Source organism: Pholcus phalangioides, unplaced genomic scaffold (genome assembly GCF_987345545.1).
Source record: "Pholcus phalangioides strain wild (caught in Gottingen) unplaced genomic scaffold, Ppha-v1.0 ptg000003l_1, whole genome shotgun sequence".
Classification (NCBI taxonomy): Eukaryota; Metazoa; Arthropoda; class Arachnida; order Araneae; family Pholcidae; genus Pholcus; species Pholcus phalangioides.
This window is the reverse complement of record NW_028301596.1, coordinates 7114252-7141030: the sequence shown is the minus strand read 5'-3', so window position 1 is coordinate 7141030 and position 26779 is coordinate 7114252. Positions and strand designations below refer to the sequence as shown.

Genomic DNA, 26779 nt, shown 5'->3' with positions numbered 1-26779 from the left:
CTCGCAATTCATATCTTTGTTTAAAAACAGGAAAAATAATAAATAATAATATAAAAATATGGGACAGCAAATCACTGCATTGGGAATGCGCATGCGCGTTTCAGCCAAGATCTTTTTCACCCCTCTTATCCCGGGAGATGCAACTTTGTGCTCTGAGGCATCCCTCGTCATTTCAAACACAGAACGCTCCGGGCAAAGATAATGTTGTGGATCATGTCGGCGATGTAAATTGATACAGTATCACTTCCCTGTCGAGCGCGAAGTTTGCTCAGAACTTTTACACGGAAAAAAAAAAAACTTCCGGAATTTTATCGATTTTGTGGTTTTTCCCCCGATATTTAATTAATCTATTTTTTGCTCTGGAATTTCTGTGGAACTTTCTATAGGGAAATTCAAATTTTGGTGACCTTAAATATTTTTGTCACCTGTAAATTTTCCTACCCGGTGTGTGACGTCACATCGGGGCTTCGAATTCTTTACTTTCCGGGGATTTTTACGAACTTCAGTAAGTTTTTATTTCATTTATTTTTGTACATATTCAATTTTATTTTGGCGTTGATACATAATACTTGATATAGATTAATAATTAGTTTTTGTCACACTTTACAGTTATTTTAAAGATAAATTTAGTCTATATAATTTATTAACTATATGAAGGTCTTTATTTTAGCCTATTTGTTTCGTCATGTCCGAAGTTTTTACCAAGTTTTAACCGTTAGTTTTTAAAAAATATTATTCCCATTCCATGTAATATCTGATATTTATTTAATTTATCATTTTTATTACCAATCAAAAATTAATTTAAATTAATTTAATCTACAGCCTCTTTTATCAGAGATATTTTTTTTTCAAAACGTTGGCATTAAAAATACTGTAATAATACTAAGTATAAAATATATGATTTTATACTATTATTTGTATCAATATATTTTTCATATATTTATGATTGTAATAAATGAAGTTAATGAAAACTATCACCAAAATAAAATATTGAAGATTTTATTATCAAAATCTTTTGGTTTTTCAACTATTATCATAATAAATTCTTTTAATATATTTTAGAAAAAAAACTTTTTTGAAATTCTGTTTATTTATTTATACAATATATTAAATTTCATGAAAATTATTTTTCTATAATATGTTACGAAGAAAATAAGAAAGAAAATTTAAATTTTTTCTCGCCAGATCGGAAATAATAGAACAGAATATCTTAATGATAACGAATTATACACCACAACAACAGTAATTAAAGATTTATGAATAAATGAGAATGATAAATACGCAGGCTACTTACGGTAAATATTTAATCTGAAAAAATTTTTGATTTTTAATAATGAACTTACAATAACTGAAATATATTCAAAAAAAGAAAATATTTACATGATATTATGAACACATTAAAATATATTGGAAATACTCGATGTAAATTTAGAAAACTTTGAACAGAAAAAAAAAGATAAGAAAAATGAATAGAACATTATAAAATATTCATATTATTATAAATATAATACAATATTTACGTATTAAACAATGAACTAAAATTACCATACTTATTAACGGAATACTTGTAAAAGTACATTAAAAAATGAAATTTACATCTTTCGAAGTAATATTGGCTTTTAGACTCATCTTCATCTAATTTATTAAGGTAATACATCTGTAATGCCTTTAAGCGCGTATCGAGCAAATTCTCTATTTATGAAATTATTATATATTCAGTGGTGCTTTTATTCACGAAATCTCAATAAATTTAAAATTTGAAAGCTTTTCAGGAAGAAAACTGCATCGAAATATTTTGAAAATACAGTAATTACCAAAATTGAATGATAGCGATAATTGTTAATAAAGTTAACAAATATTAACTATGTATAAAACTAAAAACTAGATAAATTAATGAATCGGAAAGGTTTCTATTTTTATGGTAAATTTCATCAAGTTACCGATCTTAAAACGTTCAGTAATTTGGTTTCATTTGTCAAAAAGGGTAGTAGAGAAAGCATCTCGTACCATAGACCAATTAGTTTAATGAATCCCTCGTCGAAAATTCCAGATATTATCACTAAACAGTGAAGTAATTGGAATTGATGAGCAAATTACGTTTTAGAACGAATTCGATATCTTCATGAATATTTTATAGTTTTTATTTCTAAACTGAAAATTATATGCATTACAAGATAATTAATAATATCCAATTCGCATACCTCCACAGCATGACGATATGAATGATGAAATGGAATGATCAAAACATCACGATCATTTATCGTCATCGATACTCATCCCGAGAAAAAAGTGATCAGCTGGTGGTCCAAAAATCATTGTTATGATCACTATTGAAGAGAAAAATGCATCAAGTCGTCTAATTATCGATGACATAAGCAAGGCGTAACATTAATATACATTTTGGAATACGTGGAAATGAAAACTACTCTACGCACTCGATGAATCAAGCTGTCAAGACTATGCGTTCGGGGAGTCTCTTGGGCGTAAAGGAGACCAAATTGGTGCTGATGGGTGCCGGAGGAGTCGGCAAGACGTCTCTCGTGACTCAATACATCCAAGGTGAATTCAAGCCTATGTACAAACCCACCGTAGAAGATTTGTACCAACATACTTTACAGACACCAGGTAGGTTAACAATCGCTTCTTATTCCGAGATACCGATTTGTACACCAAATTTGGCATTTTATTAATACAAATAATATCGTATGGCTCTTTTATTATTATTATTCTATACTGTGTAAGTGTCGAGCCCTCCTTCCGTGTGACATTGGTCTGTGTTTTTTTTCCATCTTTGAAGCTCGGTTACACCCTTTTACCTCTCAATGGCGTTCACAAGATAACTCGCCAAACCAGGTGCTTTGTATTTTGACATAGAACCGGATGTTTTGCATTTCAGCATTGACACGATATCTCGTGAACCGAACGCTTTGTATTTTGGGATTGATGCGATATCCCCTCAAACCTGATGCTACCTGATTTGGGCATTAACGCGATATCTTACCAAACTGGATGCTTTGTATTCAGGCATACTCAGGCATTGAACCGGATGTTTTACATTTCGGTATTGACACCCATATCTCAGTAAACCGGGTGTTTTGTATTTTGGCACTAACGCGATATCTCGCTGTTAAATCGGATACTTTGCATTTTGGCATTGAACCGGATGTTTTACATTTCGGTATTGACATCTCGCCTAAACGGATGCTTTGTATTTCTACATTGAACCAGATGTTTTACATTTCGACACTGAACCGTATGTTTTACATTTCGGCATTGACATGGTATCTCGCCTAACCAGATGCTTTGTATTCCGTTATTGGCGTGATATCTCGCTTACTTAAAAGCGTCGTATCGTTTTTTTAACAAGAACAAATCCAGACATTTTGTCTCATTTTTCTCAATGGAACATCTTTCTCCTTTGCCAATTATTTTTAGTCTTTTCTACTATGTCATTTTTGATGGGGATCAGTGAAATAATTGTGACGCGGAAAGGGTAAAAACCTCATACGAGTAAAATCAGTTCCACAAAATTATTTTAATGATACAACATTCATTCATTCATTTGCCGATTTCCATATCCACTTTTTAAATAGAAGATAGCACCTCTTGATCACCATGTATCACATGCGTACCATTAGATACACACACACACACCCTAAACCAGTGATTCTAAACTTTTTTTCCATCCCGCAACCCAATGTGATTCGATCTACCTTTCCGAACCCCCCTTAAATAATGTGTTGTTTATTTGTTAAAAATTTAGTTTCTATAATTAACTACAGTAATTGTCCACTAATTAATTGTTATAACAATTCTCAAAGTAAAAGATAATTGCAAAATTAATTTATTGAAGAATAAAGGCATACAAAAGAGTTTTTCTAACAATTCTCACAACGAATTTGAATTTATTGTACATGCCGATTTTTAGTAAACTAAAAAGTGACTAATTTGTTGCTGCTTTTTCACAGTAATATTTCAAAACTGAGGTTATTCCTTTGGAAGGGTATTAACCGCATATTATCACATTTTCAAGTGATTTTTGGTTCTTGTTTTCATCAGCAGAAGTGGTGAAAATCACATTTCGAAAGGGGAGATGATATTATAAAAATGTTTGCAAAGTTGTCTTCCCTCCAGTTTTGGAAATGGTTCCAACTGAGCACACAAATATTGTACTAAAAATCGGACTAATGAAATTGCGTTTGAATTGCGTGGTATGGCTCGCATTTAAACAAAAGTTATTCAGAAATCATCACCATTAGCATCTTATCACCGAAAGCAAACCATTGGGTGATGCAACGCGGAAAGCGCTGTCACCAAGCGATCACACGTTGAACCTATTCTGTGTAAGAACACAACCTAGCTCAAGAAGATGTCTTGTGTCTTACACCGTATGAGACACCAGTACAGATAATTTTCCTTTATACCTCTATAGCCATTGCTTGGAACTGTATGGTTGATTTTTGCAGCAATTGATTGAAGATTTTTTTTCCTTTATAGCAGCGTTTTTCAACCGCAAGCCGACTTGATAATTCAATACTAACTGAATGAAAAATTATTCAATTGTCGTAATTGATATTAGTAATATCCGTATGGGTTCACAAATAAAAGTTGTACCTTAATACTTAAGTTTATCGTACCTCATAAAGGAAAATATGAGAAATTGTGATTCTAATTACGGGATATCACTACTAACTGCCCAAAAAATGCAATTTACGACAAATTTGCTAACCCGAGGACGATGAATTGCTAATAACTACAAAAAAGGGGCAAAAGGTCGGGAAATAACGGGCTTCTACAAATCACAGTAAACAAAAATTTGACACAAAAAAAATTCAAATGACTCAATGGCCATATTTCATTTAGAAAAGAAAGAGGAAACCGGGATCGTTTAAAATGGTAAAATACTTGACGTCAGCCAATTGCCTTTAAAAACATTAAGGCAGCGAAATCTCGAATTATAGTAAAAATTGAGGAAAAATACGGTGAATCGGACAAATAATGTAAGATGAATATTCGTATTTATAATACCCAAAATTATCATAGTAAGTTATGAAAACGCTGTTTATTCACGATTTCAGTGAACATCACAAATCTCAATTAGCATCATCGAAAAAACCGGACAAATATATAAAAAAAAGAAATTCTCAACTACTAAAAAAAATACAGAAATGTCCCGTAATACGGGACTCGAGTGGTCCGTCGAATTATTTCAGACATTTTACTAGTTCTTTCAGAAAGGTTGAGAAATGCTGCTTTATAGGAATAACTGAAAAAAGTGAAAATCAGAAGAAAAAATGTCGAGCTGTCTTGTTTTTGCACCCACGACTTCAAATTTCTTTTATAATCCTTAGAATTCTTACACCCTTCAAACACTTTTAGCAAAACACCCCAACCACACACATTGGGTTGGCATATAAATATCATATGCACCGTATCTTCGATATCTATAAATGGATAAAGCCACCATTAAATTCAAAAAGAGATTACGTCGGGGAAAGGGTTTTTCAAAACCTTCTCCAAATATTGAATTTCTCGGGGAAGAAAAGTGTTTTTTCCCCCCATAAAATTTGTATGTTCGTTTTGGAAGATTTCAACATCCATTTAGATGTCGAAAGCAGGTTTTTTTTTTCAATTTAAAGTGAAATTTAAAAAAAAAATGAATTGGTAAATTTATTTACTTCTGTCGTTTATCTTTAAAGATGGAGATAAAGAGGAAAAACGCTGTGTGTGTGTGTGTGGAAATATTTTATCTCTACGTTTCTTACTTTAGCGCCTTTCCGGGAAAAAAATGATTTTCGCCCTCCAGGGAGTCAAAACAGGGGGAAAAAAATCAACATTATCCCTAAACGCATTTACAATCTCAAGAATTTATTATAGGTTTGACGTGGTACTTGAGCCATGCCTCTCTTTAATATATCGGATGCCTTTCTTTTCTTTCTTTCTAACCGAGCGCAACTCCGGTCTATCGCCGTGGGAAATTTACTACCGATTGTGGTGCCGGAAATGTGAATGCGTGTACTTAACAGTCTCAGTGCGTACGTGGTGTTGTGAGGGAATCGGTGCCGCCATCTATGTTTCAAAAATATCAGATGTCACGTTCGTGGAGATTTTCCTGTTACTATATTAAAATATCTGTGAATGTAGTTTTCCTTTTTTTAACACAGAAACTACTGGAGAATTACCAACCCATCTGGAACAAGTGGGGGGGTGGGTGCTCAACCTTTACGAAAGTGCGGGCCACCGCTAAGGTTTGAAAACTCGTCAAGGGCCTCTTAATTAGGTGATCTGAGATAACGCCGCAGGTTACTTAAGCGATCTGTAGATATGCTTCGGGTCCCATAAGTGATCTGAAACTGTGCCGCCCTCTGAATCCTAACTCATATTTTCATAAAGGGTGGTTGATGACGTAAGCATTATCCAAACCCCCCCCCCCTTGTCATCAAAAGTCAGCAAATCGGAACCCCCCCCCCCCATCAATGATGACGTAATACTTGAACGGTCCCTTACTCGTATTTTCTGGACATTATGCTGAGGTGAACTCGGAAAGAAAAGTCATCCTGTGTCCGCCTGGACTCGGACTCAGGCCCTCTTGCATACCGGGCAAGCATGCTACCATCTACACCAATGGACACACGACCCTGCCTTCCTTATTTCACGCACTGTGGCGTGAGGCGCTGCGCTGTAGTAGAGAGGCATTAGTAGCATCTCTTAACCTACCTCAGCACACTCGTTCACCTCAGCATAATATCCAGAAAATAATTATTTCTTTGATATCTTGGGCTGAGAAAAAGCCATCTATCTCTCTCTGAACCGCCCCACCTGGGGGCAGTATTTCCTGAAGTTAAGAGAGGATACTACTGTCTCTACTTCAGCGCCTCACGCCACAGTGCTTGAAATAAGGGAGGCCGGGTCATGTCTCCATTTATATTTACAAATGTATATGGTATTTAAGTTGTGCGCGTCACTACAGATGTGTTATAGACGGAATTGTATTTGTATTTTTTGTATGTATTATTATCCAACGTGGACATTAATGTTCCCAGATTCCCCTCTGACACGCTGTCTATATGTTTATATGCTTGTATATATACTCATAATAACTTGTATAACTGTTTTTCGTGGGCCCCCATTCGTGGCCTGCAGGCGATGTGCGTACTTGCACCTGCCCATGTCCCCCCCCCCCATATCTTTTTATTTAATGTCATTTTTTTGTACGGTGAATGGGGGAATTGTGGGTGCGAAGGGGTGGGGGGGAATTGTAGAAAGTGTCCTGCTGTTGGTTGGCCTGCTGCGGGTAGTTTGCCGGTCTTCTATGTCGGATTTTCCACCATGGCCCACGTCTCCTTAGACGAACCAGCTTATATCCCCTAGGGGGACAGAGCGGGGGCCATGGTTGGTCTGGAGGTCGTGTCTCCAGAGGTGAAGATGGTAGCATGCTTGCCCGGTATGCAAGAGGTCCTAGGTCCGAGTCCCGGCTGAGACAGTATGACATTTCTTTCCGAGTTCACCTCAGCATAATATGCAGAAAATAACTGTTTCTTTGATATCTTTCGGCTGATATCTTCTATCTTTAAAAAACCATCTCTCTTTTCTCTGTAAATGAAAAACCATTTCCCTTCATATAAGCTGTTTGTTTCCCCCATCAGTGCAACTCCTGTGCGTATTTATTAAATTTTTCATACACTCATAATATACTCATAAAATTCTTTAAAAAAATCACACACAAAAGGCTATACCTAAACATTTTTCATCAAAATATTTAAGGAAATTTAGTTGTTTTTTTTGGTTTTTTTTGCGAATATGTAATAGAAACAGTCTGGTTTTGACATATATGCCTATTATTTGCATAGAAATCCAAGAAAAAAGTATGCACAAGTACACGTGTCTGAGAGAAGCAACGCAAAAAGGTGTCATAATGAAATATTTCCATTTGTTTCTCCGTTCACCCGTTATTAAAATGCGACAAAAATGTAGAAAGGAATTCCCAAATTGCGAAAAGAAATATGAAAATACAAACAATACAAATTTTTTTTTTTTCCAGCCGAAATGAAATTCTAAAGAAATTTTAATATTTATCGAGATAAAAAATTACTTTTCTTTTCACGATATACGCGGAAATAGATTTAAAATCATTCTCCATTCATACGGAAAGCTCTTTATGAGAGCATTTGTTGTATTGCCAGAACTATCTCGCTAACACTCAGCGAGAAAATAATGGATGATCCATATTTAATGTTTTGATCCCTGAAACTACGTTCTTTAACAGTTTTACTGTAAGTGCTGTCTAGACAGAAACCCATTTATGAATATTTTACGTTTCATTTAGCGTTTGTGTTGATGGTAATAAACAGAGGCGGATTTATGGTTTCGCTGCCCTTCACCCAGTCTAGTCTAATTTTCTTTATCTATATTCCACCGCGCCGTGTTTATGCCTGTGTTACAAGTCACTCTTTTTCGTCCCTCTCAAAAAGTCGCTCCCATGTTTATGCACTCTCCAGGTCAATCTTTTAGTCACTTACGCGATTCGCCGATCTCCAGGTCACTCCCGTGCTTAAATTCACATTGTAGGTTAGTTTTTTTTTTTCAACCTGTAGTCCGCGGAGCCCCGTAGTTCCGTGAATACTTTTCAAGATGGCCACCGCGGGATCATTTTCATTTACTACAATTGCGTGAATTGCACATTTAGTGCTATGGAATTGTAATAAGTACAATTTCCTTTTTACATCAGTTCTTTATGATACGTAAGTTATGAAAAAAGCAGTGCATTTTAGATTTTATGGGTGATAGGCAGCGTCGAAAATTGATCTACAAGGGGTCCGCGGTGCATTGAACTCACACTACAGGAGTCCGCGACGTGAAAAACGGTTGGGAAACGCTAGTCTTGTGAGTCACTCTTCAGTACATCATTGACCTGACCACTCACATGCTGGCACTCCCATAAGCGGAGATTGAGCAGTGGGATTGAGCATTTGATAGTGGGATTGTTGTGGCGTTAACCAAGGGAATTCCACACTCGTGATTGTTTGTGCCGAAGCATTCATTTCTAAATTTAGAAATGGCAGCTTGGTTGAACTCTACGTAGCACAAGACTGGTATTTCTTTGATCTGAACCACTGATACTATGGTTAAAGAAGTGGTTGACGGGATAAGAACATGTGTCGCAAATCTGGTTCGGTGCAATTTCATAGACATATAGGAGCACTAGATGATAGTGCGCGCATTCTTTCACATCTACAGGTAGTCTGCTTGGTCTATCTTATCTTGGTGAAATCACTGATTTACCCATTCCAGACACTCTCGGAGCGGATGATCAAAGCGATTCACTCGACAGGCTTTTGGCATGCCTTTTATAACGACAATACAACCTCTTTTCATTAAGCAGTTTCGTGAATGAATCGAGTCCGTGTAACAACCCGTGCGGAAGCATGGTGTACAACTGTAAGAAGATACAGGGATGCTAGAGATCGGGGGGAGGGAGGGAAAAAAAAGGAAAAAATTTAGAAAACAAATGTTTTGTCTGCAAATTCAAACTATGAATGTTTTCGATGGAATAATTTTCAGAAGAAACTAATTTTTCTGATGCATCGCATCTAGCCTGGAACAGGGTTATTTTAAGAGCATCATATGCCCTAGGAAAATGTGATTTTTCCTAATGCCCTCACCAGCCTTAAAATACCCCAACAAACAGTTTTCATACGTTCTATCGAAAATCGTATTCGGATTTCAATATCAAGAGCCCCCCCCCCCCCCATTTTCCTTGTGTGTCCCCCCCCCCTTCCCCTGGGTCGTGCCAGGATGAACCCGAAACCAACCATGACCCCCGCTCTGTCCCCCATAGGGGATGCAAGCTGGTCACCCAGAAAGTTTGGGCCATGGTTGAAGAGCGATGCGACGTCCGGACCACCCACCTCCCCGAATGGATCATGTGTTGAGACGGCACTGGCTAGGAACACAGCCATATAAGCCGGGGGGGGGGGGGGGGGGGGTCGTCAACCCATGGCTCGCGGGCCAAATGTGCCCCCCCCCCTGGAGCATTTTGTACAAAAAAAACATCGTTAGATCTCTGGGCCACTGAAATCTGCACTACTGTATTTAGAGAAACATACATTAAAAGGGCCGTCGTAACAAATTCGGGGGACCCTGAGCCAAAACAGTTTTTGAGGCCTATGATTTCTTAATTAAGGGGCCGAATTCGGTATCCAAAAGGCATAGATAATTACATAATTTAACAGAAATGCTAGAAAACACAAATGAAAGAAATTATTTTAGAATTATTAGAAAAAATTATTTCGTGATTGATGAAAATTTTTTTTTTTATAATTATTGAAAAAAATAATTGCAGAATTATTGAAAAGAAATAACTTTTGAATTATCGAGAATAATTTCAGAACACTTTCAAGAGTGATTTCCGCATTGTTCGAAGTAATACCCCTAATTCGTGAAAAAATTGAGAATTTTTGAAAAGAAATGATTTAATAATTAATAATAATTTAAAATTAATGAAAAAAATTATCGGTACAAATTTCAGATTTAAATAAAACAAACAATTGATTCAAAAGAATTAATTAATTAGTTAATTAAATAAATTATTTGAAAATGAGTAAAAATTCAAATTTAGTGAAATAAATAAATTCAGAGCAAATAAAAGTGTTCAATAAATTTGGATAACCCTGTCTAATAACCGGGAATACCATGGTATGAATTGGTGTCCCGCGGGCTTCGTGTAAAGTTTAATTTGCCTCGCAATGTTTGAAAAGTTGAAAATCACTGACATAAGCAAAGAATATGCATTTATGAAGAAGTGGAAGAATAGCATGACCTAGGTAAAAGTTTCACGACTAAATTGGTTTTCCTGGTCATGTTGAACGGTGCGGCTTATACGCAGGTGTGCGGCCCACGACGCTGAAGCTAACCATTATGTTGGAAGAAGAACAGGAAGAAGTTGTCCGCCCTACGATATACAGGGTGATTATAATTAAAATTCCCGTACTCTGAGTAGCTTTCCTCAAAAAACTGCTCATCCGAATATACAGCCAAGTTTATAGAATATCTTAAACTTTTAAGCTGTTTTTGAAATTTTCCATGATCCGCATTATAACTGTTCCATTAGAAATAAAAGCGTGTTAAGAACCCGAGATATTTCGGGATGACTGAAATAAAGCAGATCAAGTTTGACGAGATATTTCGGGATTGCCTCTGTAAGGCTTAATGAGACCATGGGAGAGAGAATTATGAAATAAAAAATAGTTCAATTTTCGACCACCAGGTGAAAAAGGTGCGATTTCTTTTTAATATTGAATTTTCTTTTTTCCCATTGACCATATAGCGTATATACCAAGTTTCAATGGAATACGTCCTCCAGAACGGGCGCTACATTGGTCGGAGTTGTGTCGGTACATTGTGATGGGTGTTATACAGTCAAACCTCGTTAGTGCGTCACCCGGTTAACACGTCACTCCGCTTACCGGATCACTTTTGGAAGTACCAATTATCCTCAACCAGGAATTGGCGCAACTATGGCTCACTCCGTTTAACGAGTCACTCCGCTTATCAAGTCATATTTTTGATCTCCCAAGAGTGACTCATTAACAAGGTTTGACTGTATTGGTCTGAGCAGTGTCAGTAAACTGAAGCTACTCAGACCTATATAGCGCCCGTTCTGGTAGACGTATTCCTTCGAAACTTGATATATACGCTATATGGTCAATGGGAAAAAGGAAAATTCAATATTAAAAAAATCGCCACTTTTCACCTGGTGGTCGAAAATTGAACTATTTTTTTTATTTCACAAATCTCTCTCTCTCCCATGGTCTCACTAAGATATTCTAAACTGCACTCGGATAAGCAATTTTCGAGAAAAACTACTCAGAGTACGGGAACTTTAATTATAATCACTCTGTATTAGACCAATATCAGTTGTAGGGAAAAGAAACCGCTTTGAAAAGGTACGATAACGTCTTAAAAACATCATTCCGATTTCTTATAAAGAAGATTTAAGCCGGAATGCCAAGACCTATTGCGTCCACATAAATAATCGTTATCTTTCTGGCGCAGGTAAGAAAAACCCCTCGCAGGAAAGAAAGGCGTAGCTGGGGGGGGGGGGGGAAGAGGTTACTTTTGGAGCCACGGATCCAGCAAGAAAGATCTTTGCCTGAAGGAATACCAAAAATAAATAAATCTTCAGAAAAGTTGTTTAAAAGTTTTATGCGTTTCTAAAAGGACTTACCTTCCCTTAAAGCGGAATTTATTGATTCTATTCGAGGAATGGCTGAGGTTTTTTCTAGAAGAGTGTTTATAAATGCGTTGGTAATGGAGACAGACCCCCCTCACATTCATCCAGCTAGGTCCGGGAACTGGTGATGATAATGAAATTAAATATACTCCGGGGGGGAACAGAGAATGCAAAAAACTTTACTTGGTGTCAGCAAAGGCGTATTCACGGGAAGAAAGGGGGGTGGTTAGTGGGCTTTAGCCCAGGGTGGCAAATTCGGTTGAGGTGGAAAATTTAAGGAATGATCGGTCTAAAAAAAATTAGGAGAATGGAAGGAAAACAGAATTTGTACAGCTCACAAGCGGTGAAACGATAATTCCGTCCCCTATTTGTCACCGATTTCCATCACCTATGAACGAGAATTTCGAAACGAGTGGTCCAGAAAGTTTTCAAGCATGAGTGAACAAAAGAGCGACCTACGAACAAGGTTGGGAAAAAAACCAGGGTTTTAAGAAAAAAAACCCAACCCACTGGGCTTTTTCAGGGTATTTTTCCGGGATAATGATACTAGGGCATGCATATGCTGTAGCCTATATAAATGCAGTATAATAGACCTAGTATTATATGTAATTTCGTATGTAATTATTATATCACTGGTGGCTCATTGCAGAAAATTCTGGGGGCGGGGCGGTGCAAAAATCGTTTTGCATCTTATGATAAATGGGTTTATAACACGGTGAAGTTTCCAGGGGTTTTTCCTCTAACCCCTATAATCTGAATAGCATTGAATACGTAGATGTATTGATATACTTGTCTTTAGATAGAGTATGACAATGCGAATAACACCAAGAAAGCCTACTGTTTGTGGTTAGGTGCAGTTTTAAGGTGTAGTTTTTGGTGGGTTTTTTCATAGTTTTTTCGTAACAGTGCTGGACAAATCGCAAAAAAAATCTAGGCACCTGAAAATTTTTTTAAGGCTCCAAACACAAAATTTTTTTACCCGGAGAAAAGGGACCAAAATGATGATTTTTTCAACTTTTTCGGGGCTTAGTGACCCCCTCTTCCAATTTTAGGCTATAAATTCCAAACATTTTGGGTTGCTCTCAATAATCTGCAATTCAATAACTACATAAGGGAAATTTTAGGCGCCAATACCAATTTTTTAGACGCCGTGGTGACCTGGCACCTAGAATTTCTCCAGCCGTGTCCTATAATCTAAAAGGCATTGAAAGCATAGATTTAATGTGCTTAGATACAGTATGACAATGCAATAAATCATTATTAAGCTTACTGTTTGCAAGTAAGTGCAGTTTTAAGGAGCAGTTTTTGGTGGGTTTTTTCACCTAGGGTAATTTCTCCCCCATACCCTCCGCTGCATTCCGCCTACGGCTGCTTTGTTCTCATCACTACTTGCCAACGACTTCGTTGTTCTCGTGGTCATGAGCACGCGGCTTCCTTGCCTTCCATCATTTACCTGCTGCACTAGTGATCATTGATCCCCCCCCCCACGGCTCTCTTTCCCGAGTGAACATTTACCCGCGCACCTTTGTACTAGCCGGCTTACTAGTGGCTGTCTCGCCCATCTTCATCATTTTCCAGTACCAGCTTTTACTCTTTTTTTTTAGGATAATATAGACACAACTCTTCTGCCTAAGTGATCATTTATCCCCAGTTTCCCTCCTCAAACAATCACATATGAACGATGATCCTCCATCCAGCAACAGGTGTGACGAGCAAGTCCAATTCCTACTAATCATTATGAAAGTGAATATCGATATCTTCGACTCGGCACGACACCCTTGACAAGGTTTAGCGACGCCTTTGGGAGCCGTGATACATATTTTGAGAACCAATGAGATATTGGTAAATCAATTGGATTTTTGAATTCCTTCCCCATCTATTGTTGAGAGAAATACCGAATAGGCCAGGGGTACACTACCTCCAGCACGCGGACCAACACCGGGGGATTCTTCCAGCCCGCGAAAAGTATTGAGGTAGTAAAGAACCAATACACAAAACACGGTATATGCCTAGGCTGACCATATTTCCCTCATAAAAATACGGAAATTGGGATCCATACGTGATATCACTAGTTATCGCAAAAAAAAACAAACTGTCAAATGGAAGTAAAGTTAGCAATAACAATCAAAGAATTGTCAAAGTGTAAAGTTGTCAATTAAATTGTTGCCAAAAAATTGTCAAATGCAAGTGAAGTTGCTACTGCCAAAGCAATTGTTAAAGGCAAGGTCGCAACTAGGATTTTTGTAGCCCATGGCAAACATAATTCAGCCGCCCCCACAACTTCAAAATTCGATAATTTTATAACGGTGTTCTTTGTTCCCACCTAAAATTGCCTTCGCCCCCCCCCCCTAAGTTTTGCCAACAGGGCCCGTAAAATAAGGGTCACACGTTCGCTCAATATGTACAATTTTCTAGCCCGTGAGCGGGAAAAGTACCTCATATCTGGACCGCGGACTGTGCAAGTGTTCCCTCTGTATTTTCTATAAGTCCAAGTTAGACAGTCACAACCAAGACCTTGATTGAAACCTGTTGCACCGGTGATTGCTAAGCCATACACAATCAATCGAGTAAATAACGGGTGGCTCATAAATAAATGCGCAAGGGGGAATAAAGAAGAAAAATCAAATGCACAGTCGTAATCATTTAAAGAATATTTCCCCTCAAAAAAAATCAGTAAATTTCCCTTTTCTTCCCAAATCGAGCCTCTGAAAGAGCAATAGGGAGAAAATAAAGGTATTTCTTATGATAGGAAATTTCTTCTCTACCTTTTCTTTCCCGGTTTTTCTGAGGAATTGGTTTCTTTCATCATGATGGGAAGGGGGAAAAAATATATAATGGAGCATCATTTACTGGTAATTCCTCCTTTAAAAGCCCAACTACATTCAGACCGAAATTCTTTGGTACATTACCTTCTTGTTAAACTTTCCAGATATTTTCCCCCTTCCTTTTAACAACGTTTTCTGCTTTAAAAGAATTCCAAAAAAACCACCATTTTTGTTTTAAACCTGGGGGAAAAAATCCCTATTTCCCTAAAAAAGAAGTAATTGTGTTATTTATATTGAACATAAAAATTATTTTCATTGTGTTTTCCCCCCTCCAAATCAGGAAATTGGAGAAACTTTGTATGCGAAAAGAATGAGACAAAGTTTAAGTTTACTAGGTATAGAATGCGATTCAGAATTAATAATTATTTTTGACATTAATTATTAAAATCAATAAGTTTATTCATATAACAACATTTATATGTATAAATAAATATAAATATGCATATACATATATATGTGTATAGTATAATGAAAGTATAATGGACTGCAAATTTGAAACTTATGTAATCAATTTTGGGATACCACCCATACAGATTACGCTTCAAAATCTGCTGAAACGTTACAAATTGCTTCAACTTGGAGAACAAATATGCATTAATCAAAATATTGTTAAAAGAGAGCACATAGAAGAAGATAAGCCGGCTCTAATACCACCGTGGGAGAAAAAGAAGATCGACTGGAATGAAGATCAAAAGGATAGTATGGAAAATTCAATTTACACAGATGGATCCAGGATTGAAAACAGGGTTGGCTGTGCTTATGTGCATTATAAAAACACACAGATTGAAAAGGAGCAACTAACAAGGCTTAGTGATCATAGCACTGTATTTAGAGCCGAAATTACAGCGATAACACAGGCGGTGCAATATACTCATGAAAATCACCTTCAAAATGTGCACATTTTTAGTGATTCGAAATCGGCACTACAAGCGCTAGCAAACCCTAACAATTATAACGAAATTCATCGTACAATACAAAATCTGGCAACGATAAATAATATCAAATTTCATTGGATCAAAGCGCATAATAATAATAAAAGAAATGACTATGTGGATAATAAAGCTAAAGAGGCAACAAAAAAGGACCAAATTGACATTAAAACTAAAATCACTAAAATACAACTTAAAAATGCCATAAAAAAAAATATACAGGATGAATGGCAGAGGCTGTGGAACTCAACTACAAAAGGGAGATTTACACACTCAATAATGCCGAAGGTTAAAACAACCAACATCTATGGAGACTTCTACATCAACCAATTGTTGACTCAACATGGGGCACTGGGAGTCTATCAGGCAAGGTTCCACAGACGAGACTCATTATGTATCTTCTGCAAGAAGGAGGCTAGCGACGCTCAACATATAGTATATAGATGTGAAGCATGGGACAAAGACAGAAAAGAATGCAATTTTAGCGATCACAACATAAAAATCTTAACATTGGTGAAAAATAAGAAAATAGCTAATTTCTTAAAATCCATCATGCAAAAAAGCGTGGAATATTATATACATCACCAATAATGTCCTATTTTATGACAAGGTTTAAATGAATACATAATATATATGATATATTTGTTTTAAATATATAGATATTATTGAAAAGTTGAATAATTGTAAGGTGTTAATACAACATTGTATATAAGTGCATTTGATGAATACGAAAAGGATTTTCTGATTTAGACTGGATTAGCGTATACCATTTTTTCAATGTAAAGTTCTCACTTTGATCTTTTTTGTTGCCGAGTTATACTGTAAATTTTAATAATACGTACTACAATTTTTTTTAAAATTTATGTTATATACTGATTTTTTACGAAAATATGTAAACTTTTGTTCGTGATAGCATGTGTGTAGCAGTGCACATAAAATATATGTTAATATCTAATACATGGTTACAATGCATAAAATCGACTGAAATATAACTTGTAGTACAGTGTTCTTCGATCTCGTGCAAAATTAGCTGATTGACGGACTGATTTGCTTCGTGTATTTCAGCTGACCTGATGTGTGTATAGGTTTTTTTTTTTTTTTCTTTCTTTCTTTTTCTCTTTTTTTATGTTGAAAGATCAAATGATTGTCGGACTCATGTGTGATATGTGAATGTGTATCTACAGTGTGATAATTACAATGTAAAATATAATACTTAAGTGAAGCAATTATTATAAACCCCAGGGACACTAAATTGCTGCTCGCGAGTTGTTAATGGTTGCTCCCTGGGGCAAGATGTAAAGTTGATTTTTTTTTTTTTTTTTTTTTTTTTTTTTTTTTTTTTTTGTGGAGAAAATAAATGCTCCCTTCGGGGAACCCCGTATGGCGAACTATGTTTGCCGGGCCGGGGGTTAGTATCTCTTATGTAATCAATTTGATCTTATTTCAGAAAAAAAGATAATAGTTCAAAATTTAACCAATTGGTGGCGCTATTTCTGATATCCAATTTTTTTCGGATGACGTTGTATGGAACTTACTAGGAGGGATTAGAAAAGTGTTCGTTAAAACGAGATTTTCGGTACAACGGTATTCGTTAAAATGGGATTCGACTGTACCATTGTTTGCGAACCAACAGCAAATGCCGATGGGTACTGAAGTAGGGGAGGTACTTGGAGGAGGGCAGTGGCGTCGGAGCCGGTAAATAAAAGTATCTAAAAAAACTTTAAGAGTCGATACTTAATTCCGTCGTAAAATATAAAACGTATTTTAAAAAACTAAGTAAAAAAAATAATTGTAGTAAATAATTGTAATGAACGGCCTTCAAAATGCTTCTTAGGGGTAGCTAGCGCCGCCTGTCGGCGAAATTTCAAACGAATTATTTCTTGCTGATAAATATAATTCGGGACGATGACATGAATTTTGAAGCAAACCGAATATTCGCACGTCAGTTTTTCTGAATTTTCGAAATTTTTAGTGACCTTTGGCACATCGCGTACATAAATAACTCCGATAATGTCCAACAGGTGGCACTGGACGGCAATAGAGTCAAAGATTGGGCATTGTCTGCTGTGTAATGATTTTTAGGGTCTGGGATTACTATGATTGCATATTTTTTAGGCATGTTGCATATATATTTCGCTATTTTTACTTGATAGAGCATTTTTTTTCACGATTTTCAGTTATTTTAAGGCGTTTTTTTTCATGATTTTCAGAATTTAAGGTGTATTTTGAAGCATTATTTTTCTTTCTTTCGGCAGTACAATGAAGAGAGATTTCCCCTTCCATAAGCTCTTCCTTTTCCGTAGCTTCATTTTCACCCAAATTAGCGATTATTCGGCAATATTAGCAATCATTGGCAAATTTTACTTACGTTTGGCATCGTTTTTGGCAATGATTGATGACTTTTTGGTGACATTAGCAACAATTTGGCAATTTTATTTGTGTACGCGTTTGACATCATTTTTTAACAATGATTGGCGATGTGTTTTGTAATTTCCCGTAATTTTTCCCGAGGAAATATAGCGAGCCTAATTATAACCGCTTCGCGTGCAATCAATTTGCAAGAAGTTTGGATGATTTCCGTTCGGCGAATCAGCGATAAATATGGCAACCTTGTCCTAACCTAACCGCATGATAGAAAAAAGGAGAAGGAAGGGAAAAAAAAAATAGAAAAGTAAAAAAAGAAAGGAAAACAGTATAATAGGTAAGTATACACACACGAGATACACTACACTCTCTCTCTGTATCTGTAATATTTACAGACAATAGAGTTGATACAAAGTAGATTTCTCTTTCCACCCTCACCTACCTTCTCTATTTCGCTTTTACATGTATATAGTGGAAGGATGCATTACGGAAGTAAAAAGAACAATTTTTTCCTTCATAGGGTTGCAGCAAAGCTTCGCGGTGATAAGGAGAGGGGAAAGAAAACAGGGAAATTTTTTGACTTTATTTTACTGGCGTTTGGACGCAATATTACGACCTTATCGTAAAGCGGATGAAAGAATATGTTTTTGGTTTTCATGGCATATTTTTAGTTTTTTTGGGACGTAAATGCATTTTTTTGTGGAGCATATTCTATCGGTTTTAGGTCGCACAAATTTCAGCCCTAGTGATTTTATATTGCACATAAATAGGGATATTTTCCCCTTCAAATCTTAAACATTGTTAAAAACAATCATTTTTGAGAATGGATCTTGTTCCACTTAACAACGCAGAATATTTTTCGATGATTGAAACATTATTGCTGGAGATGATTTCTTTTGTTTTGTAGTTTTTGTGACATTGCCAACAAAAATAATCTTATTTCTCTTCTTTGGAAAATCTTTAGATAATTTATAATGTTGTTGTTGTTGTTTTCTTTGAAGATGGCGTCCAGCATACAATAGACATATTAGACACCGCAGGAGCTCATAATTTCCCGGCAATGCGAGAACTTAGCATCCGTTCTGGTAAAGGCTTCGTTCTGGTATTTTCTGTGGACGATCTGCAATCTTTCCACGAAGCTGTTGAGCTTCGGGAACTCGTTACCGAACTGAGAGGTAACAAATACACGTTTACTCACGATTCTTATTGTCATTATTATAATTTGTTTATTATACAGTAAAACGAACACCCCCTCAGATGCAGTCAAACCTTTTTTAAAGCCAAATAATAATTTCCCCCGTGTACAATAAAACTTTGCTTTTCTAACGCTTGATTAACGGCCTCCCTTCTTTTACGGACGAATTTTTTTGTCCCACTGGCGTCCGCAAAACAGAGGTTTTACTGTATACGGAAAATTTGCTGTATGAAGGGATATTGATGTTTAGAAAAGGGTTCTAAACATCAGCATCATTCATGTTTGATTCATCTCTGCCTTCACAGAGACACCACAAATCTTGGTTTCTCGTACGTATGTTCTACCCGTAAGCTGTGAAAGCAGCTAAAGTATTCTCTTCTTCAAGCGTTTATATATACATAGTATATGTTGATTGGCCCCGTGCGATGGACTACGGAAACATTACACCAATAACTCACAAATGAACATAAACATTTCAAAGATGAATTTTTTCCTTTTCTATATAAACATCAATATCTGTTCATACAGCCAGTTTTATCTATTAACGAGTAGAGAGGAATCTTTCTCTACATCACACTAGATCATAGTTTCCCCAACTTTTCGTTCCATCGCTCCCTTCTTCAGAATTTTTTTCCCTCATCGCCCCCCCCCAACTCAACGGTACCCATAAGATCCTATGTTAAATCCGTAACTTCTATCGGCCCCCCCCCCGGCCCATTCCATCGCCCACTTTGGGAAACACTGCACTAGATGCTTAAAGTACAAAGTAATGTGCACTGTGCCACCAAGGATTATTTTGATCTTCCAGTTTATCGGTGGCGACGTTTTTTCTCAATCAAAATTCAATGCCAGATTGTTCTATGACTATACTGTTCTCAATAATTGTGTTTATAACTTTATTTTCGTGATAATACGCGTGTTTTAAAGCAATATTAATAGCAATTTTGTACTGTTGTACAAACTATTGTGCTGTTGCATTAAAAAAAAGTTGCTGTTTTTTGTCTCCAGTAGTCTTCTAAACTTTTTTTTTGTATATCGGCTCCATGGTGTCTATACTTCCCTAGAATAGATACATAGAAGACTCCTTGGAATGCATGAAAGCTCCGTATATAAGGGGCTTTCGTATCCCTAGATATAAGTAAGAGGCTTGTATACAACTGCAATGCGTAGGAGGTGTTCTTCGTTCCTTCCCAGAACCCAGAATTCTGGGGAATGTCAGCTACTTCGAGAAACGCACAGGAGGCTTGCTTCTTAGAAAAGCTTCTCTTCAAAAATGAAATATTCGTAAAGGAATTGAAATCAAAATTGGTAAAATGTTGAAATAAAGACTTTGTTACTCTTGAAAGCTTCCCCAGGAAATGTTATATATCTGTATAAGATGAAAGAATATGAAGTTTTTGCCTTGTCAAGTTAGAATTAAATTGTTCGATCGGGAAAGCCATTAATGGAAAGACTTCCTATAAGAAAATTTAAATTCAAAGAAAAGATATATGATGTGTCAGAAGAGATGTCCTCATACAGAGAAATTAAAACATATGAAATGTGGATTGGCTAGAGAGGAGTTTTCCAAAGTGGGCAATATCACCTACTAGGGGGCGATGAAATGGTCCAGAGGGGCGTTAGAAGCTTCTGGTACAACAAAGAATCCTATGGGTTGGTTCAAGTTAGGGGGCGATGAGGGGAAAAAATTTCTGAGGAAGCAGCGAGGGAACAAAAAAGTTTGGTAACCTATGGATTAGAGCAATACCAATTTCCATGTCGAAACCTATCTCCATTCAAGCATACAAAGCATTTGCTTATTTAAGGTATCGCTTTGAAGATGTTTTTAGATGCACTTTGGCATATAGCAATTTGGCAAACGTCTTTAGAAAATGAAATTTTTCTGTTGATAAATTCTGTAATTAATGCTCTTCGCTTTTGAAAATGACTGATACAAATCAGTTGAATGATTATTTCAATTTTTTAACCAATAATATATATATTTTTTAAATTTTGTTCCAAATATGCGTTTATGTTTATTTGCATGGTTGAAGTATTCAAGTGAAGTTATGAATGATAATGCTTGTATAAAATTTATCTAATACCAAAAAAAAACCCTCGTTGAAAAATTTTTACCCATTTTTGTCAATTTTTCATATTTTCGAGGTATTTCAGATATAAAAGGTACCTAGCCTAAATGATACTGTTTATCAAGGCCGTAGTGATCCTGTTTAGAGCCTCTGTGTGGGTCACAATTCGGTTGTCAGGAAATTCTGTTCGCTAGCTATTCAGGAATATTCACTCGTTTTTCGAGGAAAGGCAGTAGCGACTCGTCTCAAAAATTCTGGAGGGCGCCAAAACGATTTTGCATTGTATTATGATACGTACAGGGAACGATTTCCACATGGGCAAGTGGCACATTTGCCGTGAGCCTCATGAATTTGGGGGCCGCAAAACGGCCAATAGAGTCTATTTTTTGAGCAACCACATATTTTTGACCCCATTTGCAGGGGCAACCCCCCTCCACCAATTTTCCCTTTGCCTAAGGCCCATTGAATTCAAATCGCGCCCTAGATACGGACAATTTACAAATTTTTTTTTTTCAAAGTACTCTTTCACGTTATCTGTCTGCAGTACAAAAATAGCAATGCTCAATCAACGCAACATTGAGGAATTTGTGCAATGAGCCTAACCGATATCTTAACGTTCAAAATCATAATTTTAGGTTCAGAAATTTTTGGCGATTGTTTTGTTTGGCAATTGTTTTTTGCAAAGTGGAAAAAAAATTCATACTGTGTCTCTCTTTCAATATATATATTCTAATTCAAAAGATGTATCATATTCTAATACCTAAAGAATAAGAAGATGTACTGGGTGCATAGGTAACAGGACGTATTGCATTCCACCGGCATTTGCAATAATTTTGTTTGTCAAATTTTTTAGATTAAGATGGAATACGTACACTAAAATATATTTCTCCTATATATAAGAGCATTACTCGAACATAAAAAAAAAAGTGGAACACAATGGCGTCATGAATCACAACATAAGTGCTTCGAGAATCCGAACGATTCCAATATAATTAATAGTTACCGCGGTAAAGAGAGGATTAATTAATATTTTTCGTTTAAATTAATAATTCCCATCTTTCTCTCTCAAATACCGATCAAGGAAAACAATAAATAAAATAATATACGAATTACTAATATGGCTATAAATAGCCGCTGCATGTTTCTAGAAGCGATCCATCAGCGGAATTCTCGGAACAATTCTTATGAACGCTTCAATTAGTCTTTGTGGTCTCGCGACGAGAGCCGCCATCAAAGAGATCTCTCGTTGCTTTCCCCCCTTTTCTTTTCTTTTTTAAGAATTTAATTAAAAACGCCTGTCGTTGAGCTTTTGCTCCAAAAGGGGAAGAAGGAAAAATAAAGTGAAATTCTTTCTTATAATTCTTTTGCGACACGAGGATATCGAGAGATTAATGTCTTGAAAGTTCAATGGATATGCGTGTATTACGAGGGGAACAAAAGAACAACGAGAATTGAAGGTGAAAACTATTTATTTCTGAGGACTACGAACGGTAAGCAATCGATGTTCTTCCCCCTGAATAAGATTTATCGAAATATCGAGTTAATTGAGAATTTGCAATTTTTATGAAGCAAACAATTTTGTTTTTACTTTAAAAAGGAGAATTTTACACCCGTGCGAAAGTTTTAACATCGATGGGTTGGAACCCTTCCCCACCCCCTGCTGCCACCTATCAAATAAAAACAAAACCATTTGTTATAATTCTTCAAGTGAAATTGGTTGTGAGTCTTAAACCGGTGTGCAGCATCAAAACGAATAGAATACGGTGGGGCGACGCAATATTCCCCGAGATTGCTATTGTGAAGCGCGCGCCCTCTCTGGCTGTCGAGTCGTCTTTCGCGCTCACGTTTCCGTCCGATATTCCCATGTACCTTTATAATATTCCGGAGTCTTGTTGTTGTAAGCGTCGGCTACGTACAATTTCGCTCTCAAGTTAATTGAATAAATGTTAATTATTTATTAACTTTGTATGTGTTATTTTATGTCACGGAATAATCTAAGACTTCTAGTAACAAAACGGTATGATACCATAGATATTTTTTTCGTATTTATGATGCATACCGGTGTAAATTTTCTGAGTTATCATTCCGATAGCTATGCTTTTATGCAGACATTTTTCGACATTTAACCAACTAATTGCTATGATTGGTCATTCAAGTGAAATTTATCGTTGGTCTTGAACTGGTTCGCAAGGTGAAAATAAATAATAATTAATAATTATCATCATCAACAACCATTTTCAATCGCTGCTGGATGTAGGTCAACTCTGAATTTTTCCATTTTTACTCGGCCTTTCAAAAAGCCTTATTACTGGGAGGATTGAAAAAGTGGCAAACCATTATAAAGGCATGAACTATTATGCATGTACTGGCAGCGTTAAAGAAGTGACAAACTGTTGTAAAGGCATATAGGCTTACACGTCGGAAACGCATTGCTAGGGAACCACGATAACCAAAGTAAACGTTCCGAAAGTGATTGTTGAGGCACAGAAACCATTGCTGCCAGAAATTTTTTTGCCCCTTTCGGGCATTTGCCCTGCTCTGACGAACTTTTAAAGTAGCCTATCGTACAAGTCGGGTCCCATTTGGTATATATGCAAAATTTGGTCGACAGTAGATTTACATATTTACAGATATACTATATAGATTCTCGGTTTTTTTATGACCAAAAATTAATAAATTAGAGTTTGGAATAAAATTATCGTTTGCCTGATTTAACTGCCCGCTATCGTGAGTGTCCGCTAACGGGAAGTGAAATACGTACGTTAAAGCCCTATTCCACGGGACCGGGGATCAGAAAAGTGTTTGTAAACGGAGAATGTCCGTTAAGATAGGCTCCATTGTATAGAGATGACTTTTAGATTGTCATCATCCCTTTCTTTTTTTATACCAACCATGGCTTCAATGCACTACTGAAACTAATTAGCAGAGATTAACTCCATGCTGTGTATGATGCACATGATAATAACTGATAATTTCTTTCACCTACCAGGTCCGAAAATACCAATTGTATTAGTTGGCAACAAGTCAGACGTAATGAACAACAGGCAGGTCAGTTCGGACATGATAAGAGAAGCCATGATCAACGTCGCCAACTGCAGGTACATAGAAACAAGTGCCAAACTGAACCATAACGTCGAGGAGATATTTTTCGAATTCATAGAACTGGCAAAAATCTTGGAACGTCCACCTCCGGATCCGTCACTCAAGCATTCGAGGAGGCTGAGCCGGAGGCTGAGTTCGTTGGGCAACATCCACGGGCTCAGCGTCAGGAGGAAATCCAGCCTACAGAAGGCCGAATCGACGAACGAGCTCGAACGCCAGGGTGATCCGCGTTGCGTACTTCTCTGAGTACGCACGAGGGAGCAGCAGCAGCAGCAGCAGCGTGCATCAACCTAAGCGATTTTAATCCCAAACAAGACCAGAAACGAATTAATCCGTAGCTGATGGAGTCACTGAATCCATCGAATTGATGACGAACGGTTTCGGAGCTTATGCATTAACTCATACGATTCCGTTGGTTTTTCTTCTCAAGTACTTTGGCTGAGTTGATTTCGGTTATTATTAAGTTATTATAAGCGAGGAGTTGATCACAATTACTAGTTTATGGACTTCAACTGCCATTGGTATGTTTTGCATGGAATTTATTGAATGTATGAATCGTTGTATGTGATAAACCATAGCTTAAATACGTGTTATAAGTGAAAGTGATCAAATGTCTATATTTTGAGTACCTTATTTCTCGGTATAAGCGCCGCACGGGCGTATGGGTCGCAGTGTGAAGAGGGAAAACCATCAAAATATATTTGCGAGCTTAACGTAAACACCTCATATTCCTACCTGCCAAAATGTTCCAGAATGAAATTATAATTACATACAATTATCATTTACCCACAAAATAAATCATTTTTTCCGAGATAACTCATTTCATTCATTCTGAAATTCAAAGAATATTTTTCTCTTTTATTCTGAATTTTTTGAAATTCTTTTCTTGAATTCAAAATTCAAAAAGAATATCTTTTTTTTTTATTCCGAATTTTCCGCGATTTTTTTTTTCCTGAATTTTTCAAAATTCAAAGATTATTTCTTTCTTTTATTCGGATTTTTTACAGTTCAGAGAGTATTCCTTTCATTTATTCTAAATTTTTACATCTCTGAAACTATTTTTGTCATTAGTTATGAATTTTTACTAATTATGAAAATTCTGAATTTTTACCAATTCTGAATAATTTATTTTTCAGTAACTCTTGAATTATTTCTTTCATTAGTTCAAAAATAATCGCTTTCATTATTTCTTAAATTATTTGTTTGATTAGTTGTGAAATTATTTCTTTGATTAGTTGTGAAATTATTTCTTTGATTAGTTGTGAAACTATTTCTTTGATTAGTTGTGAAACTATTTCTTTGATTAGTTGTGAAACTATTTCTTTCATTATTTCTTAAATTATTTATTTTATTAGTTCTTAAATTACTTCTGTCATTAGTTGTGAAATAATTTCTTTCATTAGTTCTGAAATCATTTCAAATTTTTCAGAAATTCAAAAAGTGTTTCATTTATTCTGAATTTTTACATTTTTGAGACTGTTTCTGTTATTAGTTATAAATTTTTACCAATTATAAAAATTATAAATTTTTATCAATTCTGAAAGACTTTTTTTTCTTTCAATAGCTGTGGAATTATATCTTCCCTAATTTCTAAAATTATTCAGTCTTAATTTTTCCCAATTCAGAAAGAATTTCTCCCGATTCAGAAAATATGTTTATTAATTGTGAATTTTTACTCATTCTTAAATTGTTTCTTTCATCAATTCTGCATTTTGATTAGTTTATGTTCTTTATACAAAATATGCGAAACAGAACTCACTAATGTCTGTGCGTGTGCTTTTAGGATTTCTGTATATTATGCAATTATGTATGAATTTTTAGATGCTGACTTTTCTCGATGCCCAAGTACGTAAAACCGGGGCACAAGAGGGCTCACAAAAATTATTTGGGTCCCTTTTCTCTCCTGAACTCACACCGCAAGCCTATAAAATTGTGATGCCATTTTTTTTTAACGCGGTGGATACACCGAGAAATACGGTACATACATGTGTCTGAGTGTGAAAGTATCAAAAAGAATATTTGTGCATTAATTTGCATTAACATACTGTATACTAAACATACGG

The 26779-nt window shown here is 36.1% G+C and overlaps 1 protein-coding gene across 1 annotated transcript; it reads left to right on the top strand.

Annotated features, from left to right (window-relative positions):
• The first annotated feature begins 195 nt into the window (after window positions 1–195).
• LOC149087979 (ras-related protein Rap-1-like) lies at window positions 196–25513 on the top strand. Its single transcript, XM_089252668.1, has 4 exons — window positions 196–505; window positions 2210–2625; window positions 19352–19525; window positions 24604–25513. Exons 2-4 carry the CDS (start codon window positions 2439–2441, stop codon window positions 24960–24962), a joined length of 720 nt encoding a protein of 239 aa, XP_089108794.1. The 5' UTR covers window positions 196–505; window positions 2210–2438; the 3' UTR covers window positions 24963–25513.
• The last annotated feature ends 1266 nt before the right edge of the window (window positions 25514–26779 follow it).

Coding starts and splice junctions, on each gene's coding strand:
- LOC149087979 (XM_089252668.1), top strand. CDS start 2,439: ATGAATCAAGCTGTCAAGACTATGCGTTCGGGGAGTCTCTTGGGCGTA. Junction 2,626..19,351: donor ACATACTTTACAGACACCAG/GTAGGTTAACAA, acceptor TTTTCTTTGAAG/ATGGCGTCCAGCATACAATA. Junction 19,526..24,603: donor ACTCGTTACCGAACTGAGAG/GTAACAAATACA, acceptor TTCACCTACCAG/GTCCGAAAATACCAATTGTA.